The sequence below is a fragment of the Apteryx rowi genome, unplaced genomic scaffold (assembly GCF_003343035.1).
Source record: "Apteryx rowi isolate R43461 unplaced genomic scaffold, aptRow1 scaffold_197, whole genome shotgun sequence".
Lineage (NCBI taxonomy): Eukaryota > Metazoa > Chordata > Aves > Apterygiformes > Apterygidae > Apteryx > Apteryx rowi.
This window is the reverse complement of record NW_020448274.1, coordinates 1,302,595-1,323,461: the sequence shown is the minus strand read 5'-3', so window position 1 is coordinate 1,323,461 and position 20,867 is coordinate 1,302,595. Positions and strand designations below refer to the sequence as shown.

Sequence of the window (20,867 nt, the reverse complement as noted above, 5' to 3'; positions counted from 1 at the left end):
GGACCGTTGGTCTGAGCAGGGCGTTGCGGTGCCGGTGGCGGCAGCCGCCGGGCCCTCGCGGGGGAGCAGCGGGCAGGACGGCTCGGTGGAGGAAGCGCGTGGCGGGGGGAGCCGCTGAAGAGCGGGCCGGGCCGGCGGGGCGCGGCGGCCGTTAACGGTCCGGGGCGGCGGGCGAGCGGCCTGCCCAAGGTCAGTCAGGGGCCGCGGGCTATAAATAGCGGCGGGAGCGGAACGGGGCCGCTGCCCTGTGGCGGGATGAGCGCTGCCCCCCGCGGGCGGCCGGCAGCCGCCTGTGAGCGAGGGCGGCCTGCCCGCTCCCCGCGGGGTGCCCTCCCCGGCCTCGGCGCCCCTCGCCTGCCCTTCGCGCCTCCTTCGGGAGCTCTAGCCGGAGCTCGGGTCGTTTGCCTTCCCGCGCGGGAAATCTTGCCCTTATCAAGTTTGCATCTYGTGCCATCTCAGGAAAAGAAAAATCCAAGCTGTTGCATGGGGTTCTATTAACTTCCGCTCTGGGTTTTTTTAGTGCTTCTTGCCAGTAGTCTCCGCAGGCTTTCATTCCTTTTTTTTTTTTTTTGGCGTATTTTGGGGGAAATGCATTACTTCCAGCAAAGACTTTTCAAAATGCTCGTTGGAAAATAGCTGTTTTCTGCGAATATTTGCAGTTGTGACGAGGACAATACAATCCTGAGTCACAGAAATATCAATCTGTAAATCAGCTTGTAATGTTAGTGCTCTTATGTGCTTGTTGGTTTAGTTTTGGTATTTACTCAGACTTGGTGTGGAAAAGTGGACTTTGTTTTCTAGTTGGAAAGAAAAGGGAGGGAGAAATGATCGTCTTGTGGCTAGTGCCAACTAGACTTAAGCTGCTAAGTTTACATACCTTCTTTCTAGTATCATTAATAACTGTTGTTTTGTTTCTTACATGAGCAGCAGGCTGCTGTAGGGATTCTGTAGGTGGCAAGGAGTCTGCTGTGAGGTCTGGGTGACATGGCGAGCCTTCTGCGTATTGCCATTAGTGGGTGCTCAACTCCCATCTTTGGCAACGTGTTACCACCTAAGGTGCATTCTGTGAAGATGCCGTGTTTCCGAATGTTTCAAACCCACCAAATACTGTGGTCTCAAGCACCTCTGAAGCCAGGTAAAATGACTAAACTATCATAAATAATTCTTTCATTTTATACTGTGAAGGCTTTAAGTGAGCTTCTGAAATAGTTTGTGGTTTTGTTTTTTTTTTGTTTGTTTGGTTTTGCGTTAGTATGAAAAAGACTAAAAATAAAAAACACCCTTAAATCATGTCAGTAGCTGATCTTAGTTGATCAGTTGCAGTACAGTTTTACATTAGTTTTCCAGGGTTTATGCAGAAGGAGTTTGTGTTCACTGTGAGCACTTTGGGTCCAAATAGTCTTCAGGGGTAGATGATCAGAGCTCCTGCTGATGATTATCTTGCTTGAAGGGAGTATTTAAACAAATGCTTTTCTCAGGTAAAGGCCCCAGTTCCCCAACAGTTTTGCTAGCCCRGCTGTTTGTGTACATATGGGGCAAATGCATCCCTTGCAAAAAGAGCATCTGCCAGCATGACTGTATGTAAATTAACTATCCCGTCTAAAAGGTTCTTGACTTTGTTCAGGAAACTCTTTTGTGTTGTACCGTCTTCCAGCTTTGAGCTGAATCTTCACTTATAGGGTTTGTTGGTATATTTATACTGATTACGTCTCGATAAAGATAATGGACAGATTCAAGTATTTTCAAAAAAAAGTGTGGGAGAGTAGGAGATGGAACTTCTTTGRTTCCAGCCTATGATGAGAGCCTGGTGTATGAAAGTCAGGGCTGATTATTATTATTATTATTATTTTTTTGCTCTGTCTTATACTGTGTGTAGCCTGACAACTTAGAGGACTGGAGAATATCTAAAAGTACTTTAATGCTATTTTCGCCCTTTATCCCGCATGAGTCAGGTCTCCCTGAAGGAATTTAGAGGCTTCRGCACCGATTTCGGGTCTTCTGGGTCTGGGACAGATTAATATATATGTGAAGAGTTAGTCTGATTGTACGGTGATGTTCAGTTCTTCTACACATGCACATAGGTGACGCATTAGATCTTTTGAAGGCCTAGAAAAGTAGCACTATTTACGAACAGAAATGTCTGGTTGTGAAAATACAGGATATAAGATTAGATCATATAGCTCAGAAAAACCTCTGTTATATGGGATTTACACGGGCTTGGTGAATAAGTTTTCAAAAAAGTTTCCATGAGGAGGGAGAACTGATTGGTGTTACATATTCAAGTATTCAATGCTGTCCTATTCAGATCTCTCATGTGAAAGCCTTTATTGAGGGAAAGCAGTATTTATATTCATGCAAGACAGTTACTTAATGCTGAGAATTAAAAAGTTTGATTAAGTCTCTGGGTTGATAATTAAACTGTCCTTTTGTCTCACTTTAGTAACATGAGACTTCTCATGTTGGTGGAGGACAAATCAAGGGTAAAAACAGTAACTGAATGATACTTTAGCAGTGCTGTTGCCCTCATATACTCTTTTAAGAATTTTTGAATCAAAGTTCAATGGCATGTAAAATAACTACGTTTTATTCTTTCTTCTAGAAATTATGTTTGAATATAGTGGCACTTGGTAAAATCACTGTAACATTATTCAGAAGAATAAGTTTCCTGAAGTGTAGTGTTCCTGTAATTCTTCTCAAGTCTATAGCTATTACTTGCACTCTCAGATTAGCTTTCACATTGTCCAGCGTATGTTATTTACAGGATAAAAGCTGCCTGGCTAGTAATGAAGAAATTTGCATTCAGTTGAAAAGTGAAGTAGGAGGATGGATACTTTCCTATCACTATTTGTCTTGCTGCCTTTTTCTTTGTTTCTTAGAAACAGGAATTTCTATACAGGAATAAACAAATATTCCAGTGTCACATCTCAATCAATGGCCAGTACCAGATGCTTCAGCAATAAATGCAAAACTTTCCTAAGCCCTGGTAATAGGTGCTTATGTAGTAACTGATTCTGACTTTTCTAATGTGCTTCCAGTTGGTTTGTATCCTACAGCATTGTGACTTTTACCCCTATTTTAGGATTTTTAATGTCCTTTTTATTATAAAGCTTTCATTTAAAAAAAATCCTGTTTTTTTTTTCTAAATCTTGCAAGGCTTCTAAACCCATAATACTTTACTGTTAATTCTCTAGATGAGCTGTACATTGTTTATAAAGCATAACCATTCTCCTGTAGTTTTATTTCTTTTTTTTGTTTCTCCTTACTTGTGTGAGAAGAGAGATAAGGTGTGTGTGTTTAATCTTCTATGCCATTTTTTTTTCTTGCCTACATCCTATTGCTGTTCTTCAGAATACATCCTCATCTTACTTCAGAACAGGTGAGACTGTTCATTTAAAGCTGGTTTTAGAGTATCTTAGTAATTGGGCAAGTTTTATATCCCATTTTCCCCATCCCAGAAAATATAGCATATAGTCAAAACTTCCATCTGTTTCCTCTAAGTCAGTCTTTAACATTTGTTGATACTGTTTTCTACAGGCTGCCTCCTGAAATTAGATTAACTAGGCAAAAAGTTGTGTTTTTCYGTATTACTCTGTATACGTTGTTCTGAGTTTTCTTGATGGTTTTGATTTAGGATCTTCTTTAAACACTCCATGGAGAAGAAAGTGCTACATGTATATATGTGTACACACACACACACACGATTGGGGATCTAGGTTGGTTACTTTTTTTTGTTCCTTTGGAGTCTGAGACTGTGGTTTGCATCTCCTCATTAAACAGTGGAGATTACGTTGAGGGGGGAGAAAGCATAATCATAAGAGTGGCTTATTTAAAAATAGAGTGTTCTCATCCTTTCTTTCTGAATTACATAAGTTATGTACGTTTGATGTTGAGATTCTAAGGCTTGTGAAACATAGTGATTTTACTTTTGTGATAGTAGTGAATTCCTTCTCACACTGATTCTTTGTATGAGAAAGGTTTTGTGTATTTCTTACTGAATGAACAATATATGCTCTAGGTAAAGTCTGGCAAACTGAAATCTGTTTGCTTCACTGTTCACTTGAGTTTTGGTTGCTAGAAAGTCAGACAGAGGAGAAAAGAGCGTGTGAGAAGAATGCGACTTGCTGAATGTCTTTGATTTCATCTCCCAAAGCATTGCAGGAGGGTATAGCCCTCCTTATTGGTCTCTGACCATTCTGCTTACTAAAGAAGTTGCAGATGCTTTTGTTCTGAAAAAGCTTTACATGTTTTTATTGCAAGCAACACCTAACAATATGAATGAAGAAAATGAGGAAACATGTTTGGCACATAGTGCATCTTCTGTCCCATCCCTCCCACCTATTTGCTCTTCTGGTTTGGTTTTTCACACAAAAGCAAGTGGACAAAAAAGAAAATGGAAGCACCAGTTGTCCTTTGAGCTTGGGCCTTATGAGCTAAAAGCTCTAAATTTTCTGTTTGAAAAATGTATGAGCTTTAGTCTATTTTTTGTGTGCTTCTAAATTTGCAGTCATCCTTCTAGTCCCTGTATGCTGTAATTTACTCCTTCCTTCCTCTGCCTCTGTGCACTGTAAAACTTTGAAAAGGAGAAAGAGAAGGTAGTACTCCAGTTCTTATTTTCTCAGAGCTTCTTGGAAAGCTTTCTGTCTTCTGTCCTTGAGCTACCACCTTTCCCAAATCATGATTCATATCTGTTATTCTAACAAGGAATTATACCTGTTATGTTTCATTTCTGCTTTTAAAAAGTGAGAGTTCTCATATTTTCTCTGAGTTAATTTAGTGAAAGTCAGAAGCAGACTTCAGTGCATAGTACTTAAGAGATGAGGGGAAAGTTACCTTCTGCATGGCAAGAGTATTACTATGAGTGATGTCAGCAGTCACGGTAGCTTTCATGTGGCTAGTGGTGCCGCAGTAGTGATGCCTTAAGTTACACAGTGATGTTTGTGTGTGATGTATGCTGATGAAGCAAATCTTTACAAAGCACGTTGTTACCTCTGTAGCTCTTTTGTTCTAGATACGCATTCTGTTCCTTTAAAACATATTTTTTGAATTTGGTTTTACCTAGTAATCTAAAGAATTTCAGATGTTCTCCAACATACTGGATATTAAAAACTTCTGTCTCAAAATTACTTATTACTATTTGATCAGTTTAATCTTAGAGAGAAAGATAAAAAAGGAATAATAGAAATAATTAGAAGTAATGCACTTCTCTGTCTAGTGAACTTTTATCCTGTCTTCTTGTTGGATATGTTCAGTAATTTTTTTTAATGGTTGATAAGACCAATGAGTGTGGGTAGATTTTTAAATCCCAATTCTTAGCAACTATGCATTATAGTTTCAGAACATTACAAGCTGATGGTATATCATGAGAATTGTTATTCTAAAACATTTTCAGATCTTCAGCTTTAAGYACCTGTTAGTCCCAGCAAAATTCTCACAGTAAGGTACATCTAGGTTTTGCTTGTTTCTATCTTAAAAAAAAAAGGGGAGGGGGCAGGAAGAGGGGCGTTTCTAAAATATGCAACACATTGGCTATCTGGTACCGTTTTTATAACAAAATATGTAGTTTCTGTCAAAATTAAATTGTTTATGTCAAGTTAAGATTTATGATTTAAAGCAAGCCTTTAATCAATTTGTTATTATTTATTTATTTTTTTAGCTTGGCCTTTAATATGAGTGGCTTCTCAGGCTGCTTAAGTTCTGTTCATAACAGTGCGGTATATGTGGTGTAGGCCTCTCACGTATAAATGTCACAATGCAAATTTTAAATTTTGGAGAGAGATCAGTGGAAGCTGTTGCAGAACTGGGCTTGCATGCTGGACTCCATGCAGTTTTGTGTAATTGAAGCAATATGGTAATCCAATATATGATTATCTTGCCTGAGAACCATGTATGCATAAATAATAAGTTTAAATACTTGACTGGATCAGAGAAGTTCAGCTGTCAAATATTAAACTCTCAGCCCTCAAACTGTAGTTAAAATTGGAGGCTTGTAACTTGAAACCTTCAGCTAAAACTGATAAATTGCAGCTTCTGCAAGTTTCCTGACATTATTTAGTAGAACTTGGAACACCTTAAAACAGGGAGGTAAAACTGAAGAGAAGYGTAATTGAATGAACTAGCAGTCAGATACTCGATTACTCAAGTACTTCTAAATTCAAGTTTTTAATTTCTGTAACAACTGTCCAAGCACCTCATCAATGGAACTGTGCCTTTCAGCCAACTTTTTCTGTGGTATGAATGTTATGCTCATTAATAGTGAACTGAGACAACTGTTACATGATTTTGATAGACATTCAAAACTAATGGTCAGTTAAAATGCAGATCAGCTGCTCAAACTTATTTGCTTCTTCAGAGAAAAAATGAAATGAATAGAGAGGAAGTTAAGTTCATATACCCCAGTTTAGAATAYGATATCCCCAGAATACCATAACTGATTGTATAAATTGAGATGGGTATGAACTGCACCAGACACTTGTTAGTGCTTGTGTGGTGACTGCACTGACCTGTTGATGTCTGAGGGGAGAGGGATGTCTGGAAAGATGGTATAATATAAAGAAATGCAAAATACACTGCTGGAAAATGTGATTCTGCTTCCTGTTTCCTGAGGAGGGAAMATTATTAAATGTGACCTATCTGAATGTCTCTGTACAGCACTGGAGARTGCTATTAGTATCAATTCAATGAACCTTAAGATCTTTGCAACTAATGCTGTCCTTTCTGCTACTCTTACAGGAATTCCTTATAAACAGCTGACTGTAGGTGTCCCCAAGGAGATATTTCAAAATGAGAAGAGGGTGGCTTTATCACCGGCCGGAGTTCAAGCCTTGGTTAAGCAAGGCTTCAATGTTGTCGTGGAATCTGGTGCTGGAGAAGCTTCCAAATTTTCTGATGACCACTACAGAGAAGTAGGAGCAAAGATTCAGGGGACCAAGGAAGTACTGGCTTCAGATTTAGTTGTCAAAGTAATTGCTTTATTAATATATTTTCTGTTGCATTTTTTTCAGAGAAATATATAGCTCAAACCTTTCTAATAGTCTCCTGAAAGTTCAGTAAACAAGTTTATACTTTCCATTCTAAGTTCTGATTTAATTTTAGTCTTTTTCTTTTATAGCTCAGGTGTGGGCCTAAACTAATAAACTAGTATATAGGAGTATTTCTGTAAGTAGGAGCACTGAAGAATTTAAGGACAATATCTTACCAAGTTTTTCACTGCCTTGGAGTTGTTGCGTTTTCTAGAGCAAGGTATGCTTGTGTTCAGAACACTAATCAGAAAAGATCCCCATTCTAAGAAACTTCTTCTCCAAGATTAGAACACCCAACTCCAAGTTACTCTCTCAGAAGAGTTGCTTTGGAGTTTTGAAGAATGTTTTCTAACTCTCCTCAATTGGATATCCAGCAATTGCACAGCAACAGGAGTTGTAGCTGATCTGGGAAGACTGCTAAAAGTAAAGTTGAGAGGTGTTAGGTTGCACAGAGTCTTGAAGCAAGAAGACCTTGAACTTGATGTTGCATCCTTCAGTGTTTTATCTGAAGTTATCCTGTCAAGACTGAATGTAAGAGCATTTCTGTGAGTTAGTTTGTGAACACCCTTGATAAGCAGGTTTCTTCTTTATAAAGAAAAGTGAATGATTTAAAAGAAGTCATTACAAATAAAGACAGGTATTTGCTAGACCTCGTGCTTGAAATTCTGTATATGTGATGGTACACTGCAAACTTAATRGTGATTTTTTTTTCCCTCCCTGTAGAGCTTAATTGTCACACCTGTTCATTAATCTTTTTGCCTCAAAATTACTGGTTTTGGGACAGCTGTCTGTTACAAAAGCCAGTAATTGCTTCTTAGAAGCCATGAAATCTTTCTGAGCATGTGTGCCGTTACTGCTCTGTCACACATCTACCTAGAGCTAACTCTGATCTGTGAGCTATAGCTGGAAAGTTACTGAGTTTAGTTGTACAAACAGCCTTTAATATACTTCCTTCCTCATATACTTTGTGGTTGTGAATGGACAGACTGCAAGTTGGGAAAAAGAAAGTGGGGCATGTCCTGATTTACTTCTGCTGATTAATTTGGAAATGTCTCTCTCCCTTCAGGTGAGGGCTCCAATATATAACCCTGCATTAGGTGTACATGAGGCAGATCTTTTTAAGACAGCTGCTACTCTGATTAGTTTTATCTATCCAGCTCAAAATCCAGACCTCCTGAATAAACTTGCAGGAAAAAAAACTACCATCTTGGCTATGGATCAGGTTCCACGGGTCACCATTGCTCAGGGATATGATGCACTTAGCTCCATGGCCAACATTGCTGGGTATGAAACTTTTTATTTCTTCTTGAGTAAATATAAAAGCAACATACTTTGATATTAGGTATATTTAAGACAATTCTGTGTCTTTATTTTCATACAGCTATTTGAAGCAGGATGAACCTGTTGGAGGTGCCTAACAACTTTAACTTTCTCAAATCAGAGCAGGTTTTTAAAAAAAAATAGTTGAATTCTTTCAATTCCTGGACTGGTTTGTCTAGTACCTCTTTACTCTGGACTAGATTGAGCTATCCTTAAGACAATTGAATGCAAAGTGTCTGTCACTAGCATCTAATGTTATTGGGAGCTAACTAATGAGAAGAGTGCTCAGTATTAATGCAATGGCCATGGCAGGTGCAAACAAAAAGACCAAATACTTTCAAATATCTTCATGTTTTGTGCCTGGCATTGTAGACTTTAGGTGTTTTTGTCAAGCTGGCAATTACTATATATATATATTTTTTAACTTCATACATAGATGACTTACGTTAAGCTTGTCCTAGCAGAAGGCTGCTGAACTACTTTGTGGACACACCACAAACATGTAATGGTTTGGTTCCTTCTTTGAGTTTTCATTCTGTATATCTTTACTAAAATACCATAGGAATTCATAATGTGTTTACAGGTATAAAATCTGTGAGCTATATTCCAAATAAGCACTAATTTTAGGGCATACAGACCTAGATATATCTCTGCTAGAGATCGGAAAGAGAGTAGAATGAAACTGTGGAACTATGACAGTGTTAATAAAAATAAAATGTGCGCTGTTAAGAAAAGATGCAAGTCCACAATAATCTGCATTTTCARATAGCTGTACTGATGTTAACTCCGTGTCCAGCCACCTGTTCTAGGATGGCTACGAAAGCAGATGGGGCAACAGAGGTAGAAAGGTTAAGCAGCTTGTCCTATGCCATACAGCTTTGCAAAGCTGGGATGAGAGTATCTTATTCTGAAGCTGTTTGCTTGCCTAAATGCTTACTGCGTTACTGCTTACTGCAAAATTACTCTGGGTTTTTAGTTGCTTGTATGTGGTTCCTTCCCTAACAAGCCTYAGGTTGCAGTCTTTGAAGGTAGCTTCAAAGATGACAAAGTTAACTTTTGTCAGGTTGCATGTTTATTATGCATTCAGAATTCTACTTGAGAGAGTGAGTAGTTATGGACATCCAGTGTATTGCTGTCTACGAATTCTCTCCGAAAATGCATTCCATCATAAAAAAGATGTAATGATAAATATGAGCAAAGGTAGAGAGAGTATTAAACTTGTGCTCAAGAGTAAAATATTAAACTTGTTTCATCGTACGTATGCTTTGGTCCAGAGTGTATTCTTTTGATTGCTGTCAGTGAATGGCATTAAGCTGCGCCTGGGAAAATACTGAAATGTGTTCTTGTCTTCCTTACTTGACAGTTACAAGGCTGTTGTATTGGCAGCAAATCACTTTGGTCGATTTTTCACGGGTCAGATCACAGCTGCTGGTAAAGTTCCTCCAGCCAAGGTATGTACAATAAAACAAGTACTACAGCAGAAGAATAGGTCATTTCCTGAGTGTAGCTAACCACTGCTGAAACTGCTTCTGTTAAAAGCTTTTTCCTCATTTGGAATTAGTAATTTTTACTCACTACTTTTAGTCCTTTTTTTTGCTGAAGAGTAGAAAAATATGAGTTTTATTTTTGTTTGCTTATTTTTAAACTTCAGACTAGGTATGCATGGATGGATGAGGAAAAGTTATGAAGCGGTAAAGAAAGATCAGAGATGTAAAGAGTTCTGGCGTGTTGAAGGCTGTGATGGAAGGGATTGCTTGACTGGAGTTGCAGGTGGATTGGGATGAAGAGAAATGAAAGTCTGAGAATAAAAAAAAAAAAAAAAAAAAAAAAAAAAAAAAAAAAAAAAAAAAAAAAAAAAAAAAACCTGAAAACCCCCAGAAAATTAAAACAAATCAAGGGGAAAGCCTGCCTTGACTTACTTACGTTGTTAGCCATAGATAGATGAAGTTAAAAGTAACAGTTTAAAAGTTGTGATGATTACAGAGCAACTTTACCAAAGTCACTTTAGGTTTTGTGTCCTAAGGTAACTTGTTCAAATGACTGTGTAATGAGGCATCTCTACTGTTGTGAACGCAGTACAATTTTGCTACTTTTTCTAGCTGACTCTATTTTTGGTTTATGGTCCAAGCATGATAATGGTATCATTCTAGGTCTTGATCATTGGAGGAGGAGTTGCTGGCCTGGCTTCTGCAGGAGCAGCTAAATCGATGGGTGCAGTGGTTCGTGGATTTGATACTAGGTGGGTGTGTGAAAACAGTAATGGCTATATAAAATGATTTTAAGGTTAGTTGCTTTGTAGCTGTTTGTATTGCAGCAAAAACTTTATTGAATCACAACTCCCTGCCTGCTGCTTTTATTCCTGCATTATTCTGCCATTTTTATTCCCAACAGCAACCAAACCTTCCAAAGGGTCTATATTATTAAATCAGAGCTATATGAATCAAAAAAGTCCTGCTTTATAAAAATGAGAAAGATAGGGCTTTTGTCTGGAATTTTGTGTCTGTGCTCTTCTTGGGGACACAAGGCAAAATAGTGGAGAARGAGTCTATATGCTCTCATTTACAGCTTGTTTTGATCCAGGTTCATAGCTGCATATACTCATTCAGCTCCACTCTCCTGATCCCAGATAAGCTATCCAGGAACTCTCTGAAGTCAGACTTCTTTCAATCTGCTGAAAGGACAAAAAAAAGGAAAGGAGAGAGAATTATTTTATTTAGGGAACTCATGTCTTTAAGATGAAAGAACAGTGACTGCAGTTGGAGTAGAATTAAGCGCTGCTCTCTTGGGGGTCTCTTTTTTCCGTTTAGAAGGATTTTTCTTGTCCTATAGTCATTTTTAGAGCAATAGACTGGGAAAATTATTATCTTTTTGTCTGTACAGGGACCATAGACTTGATTAAACTTTCTATATTAAATGGTCTTCTAATATTGAATTTGTATGTGCTTAAAATTGTGTCTGCATTAAAAATACTTATACATGTTTATTTTCATGCAGAAATGACATCTAGTGCTGATTAGTTATACCTAATGTGAAAGAATGAGTATCTCCATATTTGTGATGTGCAATATGGAAAAAGTCTTCACTCTGTTAGGAAAAACAGCATAATTCATAAAACAAACTGGAAAGACTCATTTTACTTAAACATGATCAAGATCTGTCTAAAAGTTTTCAGATATAAAATGCTTTTCAGCATCCTGTGTACTTTTATCTTGATGTACAAGGATGTTTGTAGTAAATACTTGCATGTGGTGAATGTTCACCTCACCCCTGGAATTTAGTTTCTCATTGTATACTGTGGTATAACCTGATGTGAAACTGTAGTTTTTCAAAGGATTTTGTCATCCATCTAAGGTCCTTATGACTATGATCTCCATAGTATTCAGAGGCCTCAAAAGCTCTGTTGCATTCCCTGTGAAAAGGGACTTGCTGGTGTTCCCATTTCACAGATTAAGGATGGGGACACAGGCTATGGAGTGTCTGTCATCCATCTTAGGCATTTAAATTAGGGTTTTAGACTTACCTAGTGAAGGCAGGAGAAATAGGTGAGCAGACTTAGTCAATGGTTAAGCTCCCAGCTTTGGCCATCTTCTCAGGGTAACTTCATTTGACTATGCAGGAAACTGTAGGCTGCCTTCATTCCTAATCAAAGTGTCCTCATGAGGAACCTAAAGTTAGTGGTGCAAATGCTCTTTCTGTTCCACTTAACAAATAAAGTGAAGGCTTTTATCCTGGTCTCCTTAGTCCTAGAATAAGCTTTGTATCTCTTGTCTGAAGACAACTGCTACTAAAGTGGCCTCAAAACTCAAAGTATATTGAGCTTCTGCTAAAAATGGACTTCCTTTTTTTAGGTAGTCCACTTTTTTTTTTTTTCTTTTTTCTCTTCTGATTTTCTTTCCCTAGAGCTGCAGCTCTGGAACAGTTCAAGTCTCTTGGTGCTGAGCCTTTGGAAGTAGACTTAAAGGAATCAGGAGAGGGACAAGGTGGTTATGCTAAAGAAATGTCTAAAGAATTTATTGAAGCTGAAATGAAACTCTTTGCTAAGCAGTGCCAAGACGTTGATATCATCATCACTACAGCACTTATTCCAGGTATGTTTTACATGCAACATGCTAGTTTTCAGTTATTTTTGTAAATTTTTATGTTTTGGGGGTGTCCCTGCAGTGAAAACAAAGGAAGTGTAAATAAATTATCTCTTTGTAAGCATGTACCTTTTCCCTTCCCTGATAAATGCCTGTTTTTAAGGAGATTTTTTTTTTTTTCCTTTTGCAACTGTGTTTTCATTAGAAAAGGAGAAAAAAGCTTTAGCCTGCAGGGAAGTAATTATTGGTTCACTCTGTGCTATTCTTCTGTACCTAAAGATTGCCTTGCTGGAAAGGCTCTACTTTTCCTCTGAAATATCTAGTTTTCTGAGCTTTCTGTGAGTGCTTATGTAATTTACTCCATGCCTCCCTCATCTGTTGATTCTTCCCTGAACCTGGAGCCATTTGAGAAGAAAGTTGAAGGTTCCTCAGACTTGCTGGATAACAGTGGTGCACTGGAATCTACACTACAGTCCAAATAAAGAAATCTCAAGTATTAGTTTAGTTTATATATGTATTTAAAATCCTTGCATTGTTTCTAAGTACATAGTAAATATTTGCTCATGCTCTGTTATGTTGCTACAAACTAGCAGTCTTTGACTTAATATCTTCATATTTTGTTACTAAACAAGTAGACAATAAAGCAAGAATATGTAGTTCTTCTGCGTATTTATTGTATCACTGTTATTTCTGATATCCAGTATGTGCACTGAAGCAAGTCCAGTTGCAATAGGATTGTGTTTTGTAATTAAAACATAATAAGGTAGAGCTTAATGTTCAGTGCTTTGTATTGTGCAGCAACAGTCTTAACTTCTAATGTGGCATTTTTGTTGCTTGGCTATGACTTGAATTGTATGATTGGAAGTTGTCTGTTTACTAAGGACAAAATCAGACTTTCTAGGATCTTTGCTAGACTGCCCATGAACACCTTACATGTGTGCATGGGTRCAAGATGTTCCAGCATCTCTTCTCTCTGCCTGTGTAAGCAAGTCCTCCATGACTCTTCATCTTAAGCAAAAAATTCAGACCTTTTTGTACCTATAAAATGCAAATATAGCTTCTGAGGCAAGCAAGAGGTTTATGAAGATAGGAGGGGAGAACTTGTCTCCTGGGCCTTACAGATTAAAGCTGTATTTTGTGTTTAATTTACTATGTCTTGTCTTGTCAGGTAAGAAAGCTCCCGTCTTGTTTAGGAAAGATATGATTGAATCAATGAAGGAAGGTTCAGTTGTTGTGGATTTAGCTGCAGAAGCAGGAGGAAACATTGAAACTACAAAGCCTGGAGAACTGTACATTCATAAGGTGAGAATTTTGGACTGCAGATCATTCTCAGTTTGTGCGAATTCACTTTCATACTTAATTTGAAGATTGTATTTTGTAAACTGAGTGCTGAAAATGAGTAGCTGCTTATGCTATTTGGGTTTAAGTAATCCTTTAGATTTTAATTTTGTCAAAGTCACATTATATATAATAATTTGAAGGTTTTTAAAGAAACAAATTCCTTTTTACAGGGTTAATTAGATTGGCAAAGTAAGGAAGCATTATATCCTAGACTTCGRAGTCAGTGATTTGTCTCTGCTGAGCTGAGGGTATGGTCTGATATCTGGCCTACCTAAAGAGGAAGCAGCAGCAGTATCTTCAGTTTGCTTATCACCTCCCACAATTGGAGGTTACAATCCCTGTAACCTCAGGTGCAGCTGAGCAGGTTCAGACTAGGTCAGTGTTCATTTCAGTGCAAAGCCTCTGGCTTAGGTCAACATGATTTCAGCTTCAAGAGGGTGCTGTCTTGGTACATCTTCAACTTCTCCAGCTGTTTTCAACATGAATATGTCTGGCCTAGAGTATCAAAACCTCTTGTTACCCAAACTAGAAGTAGCATGAGTTAGTCCATGAAATTAGGCAAACTTGCCCTTTACTGAATGAACTACRTTGTGTTTTTTCCAATGTTCATAGACTCAGCTGGGAGCTTGGTTTTTTGCTTTTTTTTTGGTGTGGGGTTTTTGTACATGTGAGAAATCTGTTAGCAGCTATAGAAATTTGGGTGATGAGGTCAAAGTAGCAGACTTCCAAGGTTGTTATTCGATAATGTGTGGGCATACTGCTGTTTCTGTTTTGCTCCAGGGCAGTCTGTAGAACGTACTGTTTAACACCACATTACCTTTGTTATCATTAGTATGAACCGGACAGTGCATGTATAATGAGTCGCACATTGAGTTTAGCTTTGCGGCTTTCTAGGGCTTCTGATGTCACTACTTAAAAACTGAACTTGCAAGCAGAATATGCAGAACAGAAATAAGCAGATACATGGAGAATTTACATGGAGCAGTTTTAGCCAGAGGAGTACTACTGCTGGGTATAGTGTAGCACTGATGCCAAGCAATGGGCCAGATAATCTGTTATCTGACTGCTTTAAGAAGCTGAGTTTTGAGAGAATGGTAATATTTGGAGAGGGCTAGCTCTTACACCAGTAYATCCTCCTCTCTGTTCAGGCTTGTTGCATTTAAGGTGTTTGGTTTGGTCATGCTAAATTTTCTAAGTCATGAGTAACAGTCTTCCCCCTCTACCCCCAGCCACTGCTGGTAAAGCTGCAGTAACAGTTCTAACCAAGTTTAGAAACAGAAATAAACAGAACTGTTTGGGTATATAGTATCTCTTCCAGTACATCCTTCTGAAAATGCTTCTTCAGAAATTCAATGAATGCTTAATACTTTACTTGGATTTTTTTAGGGTGTTACACACATTGGCTACACAGACCTGCCTAGCAGAATGGCTACCCAGGCCAGTACTCTATATTCCAATAATATTATCAAACTCCTAAAGGCTATTAGTCCTGACAAAGAGAACTTCTACTTTGATCCAAAAGATGAATTTGATTATGGCACTCTGGATCATGTTATTAGGGGAACTGTAGTAATGAAGGTAAGTCAATAAATGGTATCTTTCTAATTTGTGATGCAACCTGTGTATTTACTTCTACATTTATCAGTGCTGTCTCCTAAAAGGCATTCAAAGGCCTTGCATGCTTACACACTTTACAGGTAGCTTGATGGACAGCATATGTGATCACATTTGTATTCATCTGAATAGTCCTCTGTCCCTTTTCATAAAGGGGAACCTTTTTGCTTCTGTCTGTAAATTTTGTACCTGTCATGATTAAAAAAAATTCCTAATATGCTTATTACTTAAAAAAAAAAAAAAAAAAAAAGTATAATATTTATATTTGCAGATTGTATTCATGTGATTAAAAACATGGTTATTTAACATTTTTGAAATATCTACTAGAGGACTGGAAAGAATTCCTCCTTTAACTTTGCTTTAATAAATACATTTTTATTCTTCTAATAGTAACTTTAGAGAGAGAGAAAACAAAGGATTTTAATGCTGAATTGAATCAAATAGTTTTTTCACACTGAGCTTTCTTTCACACATGGAAGGAGAAAAACCCCATGAAATTCAGGCACAGAATAGGTACAACATGGGTATCAGGAGTGTACATTTCTTTTCAGGATTATGAGCTAGACCGTCATGTGAGAGAACCACGTCATTGCTCCTTCTCTACCCAGTGCACCATTGCCTGCTGTCTTAGATATCTGTCCAGGAGGCTTGAAATAAGACCAGGAATTAACATTCTCCTTTTCAGAGTCAGAAAGGATGAAATATATGTACTTCTTATGTTCTAGATTAATATTTTTTTTTTTTTGTCCAAAAGGAGCTTAATTTAACTGTTTATGATCGTGAACTTGTCAGATATGTCTGTTTTGTGAGCTCAGTACTCTCACAGATATTTAGAGAGTCAAATAGGATTGTATTGCCAGCTTTTCTGTTTACCTCTCTGGTCACACCACTGCTTATATTTTTCTGTCTTTGTCTGTCTAATACAAACTTAGGGCACGGGCCAGTATAGGCTCTCTTGGTGCAACCATGACATGCAGAATACTTAAGTTCTATTGGAAAATAATAATCTGTAGTTTAGGTAAGGGTTACTCTCTCTTTTTTGAGTTTTGCTGGATAATTTTAACCAAGATTTTTCTAATGCCTATTATTACCTACTGTGGAGAAAGCACTGTATTTACTTCAGCACTCCCCAGCCACTGAAGTGGTGTATACAACTTTGAGGCTTGACAATTCAAGGCATGACTCCTCCAGAGGCTTGGAGAATGTCAAGAAATGTGAGACACCATGTCTGGAACCTTACAGGTTCGGATTGCATTTCAAATCTGTAGCAGAATTTGCCATTTCCATAGCCCTGTTTTACTTTGGAAAAATATTTTCCATTAATGAACTTTCCCTCTTTGTTTTGGTTCCTGCTTTCAAGCCATGTACTGTGGTGTTAACAGGCGTTCTGGGATACTGATGTTAAGTCTTGTCAGAAAAATGTGAATCAATATGGTTAATTTGGTCAGGCTGTACATCTCATCCAGCCTTGCAAACTATTACTTGTGTGGAAAGAGGAGGCTATTCTTGTGGCATGGCTCTAGGATGTTGAGGCTCATCCAAGCTAAGGACAGAGAAGACTGGACTCTATTTTTAAAGAATCTACTATGTTAGGGATAACTGTAAATATCTCTTGTCAGGATGGCAAGGTAATTTTCCCAGCACCTCCACCAAATAACATTCCTCAAGGARCCCCTGTGAAGCAGAAGACTGTAGCAGAGCTGGAAGCGGAAAAAGCAGCTACTATTACACCTTTTAGAAAAACTATGACTAGTGCATCTGTATATACAACAGGTAGGCAACTGGAGAATCAGTGTAGAGTGATTCTTATTTGGCTAATATTTTAAGTGACTACGCATCTTACTCATTTGATTTAGTAACTGTCTGGGAGAGCAGTTGGTTGACTGGTATATCCTAGTACAAAATCAGTGCCCTGCAATAATCGCTTTTGAGCGGAGAATAAAACTTTAGAAACTTAACCAAAAATATTAACATTTCAAGCAGTGCTGAGTCATGCTGTGAGCATGAATATGTTTCTGACCTTCTTAATTAAATTTCAGTAAAATACTTAGCATTTTTCAGGACTCCTGCAAGGGACTGTGTGCATACTTTGCAGCAGAATCAATTTAATGGCATTGCTTTCCTCAACCTTTATGCTTTGTGAGACTTAAATGCCCACAATCTTACCTAAGTGTGGGGAACATGAGTTGTTTTCGCAGGTAAGTATTGGCAGTTCCTGTCATTTAATGTTGTGCGTACATCAGAAATTGTGTGCTGGTAGTTAATGAATTGAGTATTCATTACTTTTAAGTCTTGCAGTAGTATCTTAACATGATTGTGACTCTTCTACATTTTTGTTACAGAACAGGAGAGTGACAGGAGGCAGTGTTAGGGAAGAAAACTATCCTTGCTGCTTCATGTGCATGCATAACAAAAGTGGCTGCATCATATTTATGTATTTATTTTCTATTTTAAAAGAAACACTAGCACCTTTAGAGCCTTGTGCTAGACAAAGACAATCCTTCTGATTTTGGAAAGAGCCTGTGCACAAAACTGTTTTGCATTTAGCTCAATACTGGACTAGTGTTTTACGGAGCTTAAATGTAAGAAACCATTCAGAAGTCACTGAAAAGCTTTACTATGATTTTCTTCTAGGTTTAGCTACCATGTTAGGACTGGGCATTGCAGCTCCAAATGCTGCTTTCACGCAAATGGTGACGACGTTTGGCCTCGCTGGACTAGTGGGGTACCATACAGTTTGGGGCGTGACTCCTGCTCTTCACTCTCCGCTCATGTCAGTGACTAATGCTATTTCAGGTAAGTAGCTGTTACAGAATTGCTCATTTTCTGTGTGAGGTAGGCACAGCTCCTTTTACTTGACTTTTAGGCATAATTTTGATGGTATGCCTTTTTAAAATTTTAAAAGCCTAGTACTACTTTGCACCTCTGAGTTTGCTTTCATAAATAGCAACGACATCTGAGGCATACTCTTCCAAAGAGTAAGTTTTTCAAAAGAAAGGTGGTCATGGTGCTGCATATTCTTGATCTTCATAAGTAATTTTCCACTCTTAAAGCATCTGGCTTAAAGTGTGCTTTATTTGGAGTGCTGCAGTCTCTCCTTTCATACAACACACAATATATCTTTCTTCCAGTCTCTCCAAAATTCTGCCCTTAAAATAACTTCTCTCTCCTGCTTGCTTGCTTTCTTCCTTTTTTGTCTCTCCTCAAACCATGTGATTTTTGGGGGGAGGGCGGATTTCCCAACAGTGACTTGTAAGATTTGTAACTTTCACTCCCTTTTCAAAAACAAACAAATAAAAAACTTGAGTATTTGATCTGATGATCAACATGAGTTGGTCTTTTCTACTGTACAATTTCTGTCAGACTGGGATGGTCTTTTGCAATTTGAATAATGAAGTCAGAGTTGACCAGTTCTGAGTTCTAGTTGCCTGCAGCTGAAAACAATTTGTTTTCAGCTCATCAGCTTTTTTTTCCTCCCTTGAGGGACAGCACTTCAAATCTACATTCATATAACTTTTTTTTCTTTTGAAACATGTTGGTATTACTGGGGGAAAAAAAAAAAGCTCATGGCAGTCTTTGTTAGATACTAATGTGGAGAGTACAGTACAAAATTTGAATGAACTAGTATCTGCTTGACAATTGAAAGGAAGCTTGCTAGAATAGTGAATCTGTTTAGGTTCAATAACTCTTTCCCCTTTTAAATAGGACTAACTGCAGTTGGTGGGCTGGTATTGATGGGAGGACACTATATACCTGAAAATGCTCCTCAAAGTCTGGCGGTACTTTCTGCCTTTATCTCATCAGTCAATATTGCAGGTATGAGTGTTAGTTTTCTCTGAAGGTAACTTAAAGCACTTGTGTAATTCATTTATTTCTTCTAGTTCTTTAAATGTATAGATTTGAGATATACTATTCTGGAAATAGGATCTGACACAATGATAAAATTTTCGTAGTAGTTAGAATATCTGGTTCACATACTTCTTGGAGTAACCTCTTTTTGGGGAAGCATTTAAATGTTCTTTTATATTTTAGAGCATCCTTTGGGTGATGACTATATGAAATAATCTCTTCCTGTTTATCCAGAGATGGTACCGCATTTGTCCTTGTATTCCTGTTCTACTTGCAAGATATATCAATGACATAGAACAAAATTCTATTTGCTCGATCTTCAAAAGATGTAGCTTTATAATTAAAAAAAAAAGTGAAATCAAGCCATGTGACTTACAAATACTGTTTTCTAGCTGGAGTAGACAGGGAAAAGAGCAGTGTCATAAACAAAGCTGTACCCCATAGTCAGTATTTTGATAACAAGATCAAAAAACACCTCCTGCAGTATTTCCATTGTGGACTTCTGAGGCACGTGATGCATTCTGGCATTATGGGTGAAGTGTCTTTGGTGTAATACAGTGCATGTTTCTGAGGAGGTAAATTGTTGGGAGCATGAGCAAAGAAGCAAGCCATCTAAAAGAAATAGGAAAGTTCCTCCTGTTTGTAGAGTATCGAGCTAGAGCCAGTCCTCTGGGCTCTGACTCCTCCTTTGATGAATTCCTTCCAACAGCTAAGGAAAAAAAGACTCTCACCATAATTTCACTTTTGTTTCCTGGTGGATCTCCAACTTACTAGCTTTTCAAAGGCTTTGTTGTTGTCAGTTGTTAACTTGTCTCCATGTGGTGATATGGTTTAACCAAATATTTTTCTCAGTTTGGCATGTGCTTAGTTTCAGGGGGGTTTTTTGTTTTTTTTTTTTGGCCAGGTGGATTTCTAGTTACACAGAGAATGCTGGATATGTTCAAACGTCCCACAGATCCTCCTGAATACAACTACTTGTACCTGCTTCCTGGTGGTGTATTTGTAGGAGGCTATGCAGCTGCTCTCAGTGGTGGCTATAATATTGAACAGGTAAGCATGTGCTTAACTTCTTTTTGGCTCTGAGCCTGCTGTTCAGAGCACGACATGCTTCTGCATTGCTTGCTCTGTTGAGCTTATTAAGTAGCAAATTATTTATGGTCTTTTCATCAGCTACTTACTCCCACAAGACCAGTCTGAAGTTGATTAAGTTTAAGCTTGCAGTCATGCCCTAAATGCTGAATCTGAACATTTTAAAAGCTATTAGAAATTTTTTTTCCTTCTTAAGCAGCCGGTACTGTATTACTTATTGGATAGTTCCTAAATTGCACCTTAAATATTAAAATGAGTACAGAAACCAGTCTTTGGTTTAAATGTTTTTAAAAGTTCAACTTGGAGTGACAGTTAAGGGAGATGCAGCGTTTGGATGGGATGGGATAGGATTTCAGCACAGAGGGGTGTACAGAGATTGTACTTATTGCATCTCTAATGGTACACTTTTTGCATTTGTTTCAATACGTAGCAAATGAAGATGTGTTACCTTCTGTATAGAAGTGAATCCAGGCACAGCTTTATTCTGGGGACTTGTAATACATTACTTCACAAGCACTGGGGTGTGTTTTTTTTTTTTTTTTTTTTTTTTTTTTTT

General features: G+C 38.0%; 1 protein-coding gene across 2 annotated transcripts in view; it reads left to right on the top strand.

Annotated features, from left to right (window-relative positions):
- Window positions 1-135: 135 nt before the first annotated feature.
- NNT (nicotinamide nucleotide transhydrogenase) overlaps window positions 136-20,867 on the top strand; it is a 43,372-nt gene continuing 22,640 nt past the window's right edge. Inside the window, exons 1-13 of one of the 2 annotated variants that reach the window (XM_026062981.1) lie at window positions 136-189; window positions 928-1,135; window positions 6,730-6,959; window positions 8,086-8,303; window positions 9,703-9,790; window positions 10,490-10,578; window positions 12,240-12,427; window positions 13,587-13,720; window positions 15,146-15,337; window positions 16,993-17,146; window positions 18,008-18,169; window positions 19,079-19,189; window positions 20,127-20,272. In XM_026062981.1, coding sequence (XP_025918766.1) covers window positions 985-1,135; window positions 6,730-6,959; window positions 8,086-8,303; window positions 9,703-9,790; window positions 10,490-10,578; window positions 12,240-12,427; window positions 13,587-13,720; window positions 15,146-15,337; window positions 16,993-17,146; window positions 18,008-18,169; window positions 19,079-19,189; window positions 20,127-20,272 — 1,863 coding nt within the window. In that variant the 5' untranslated portion in view covers window positions 136-189; window positions 928-984. The remainder of the gene's footprint in view (window positions 190-927; window positions 1,136-6,729; window positions 6,960-8,085; window positions 8,304-9,702; window positions 9,791-10,489; window positions 10,579-12,239; window positions 12,428-13,586; window positions 13,721-15,145; window positions 15,338-16,992; window positions 17,147-18,007; window positions 18,170-19,078; window positions 19,190-20,126; window positions 20,273-20,867) is intronic. The other variant, XM_026062980.1, reaches the window with a different exon arrangement.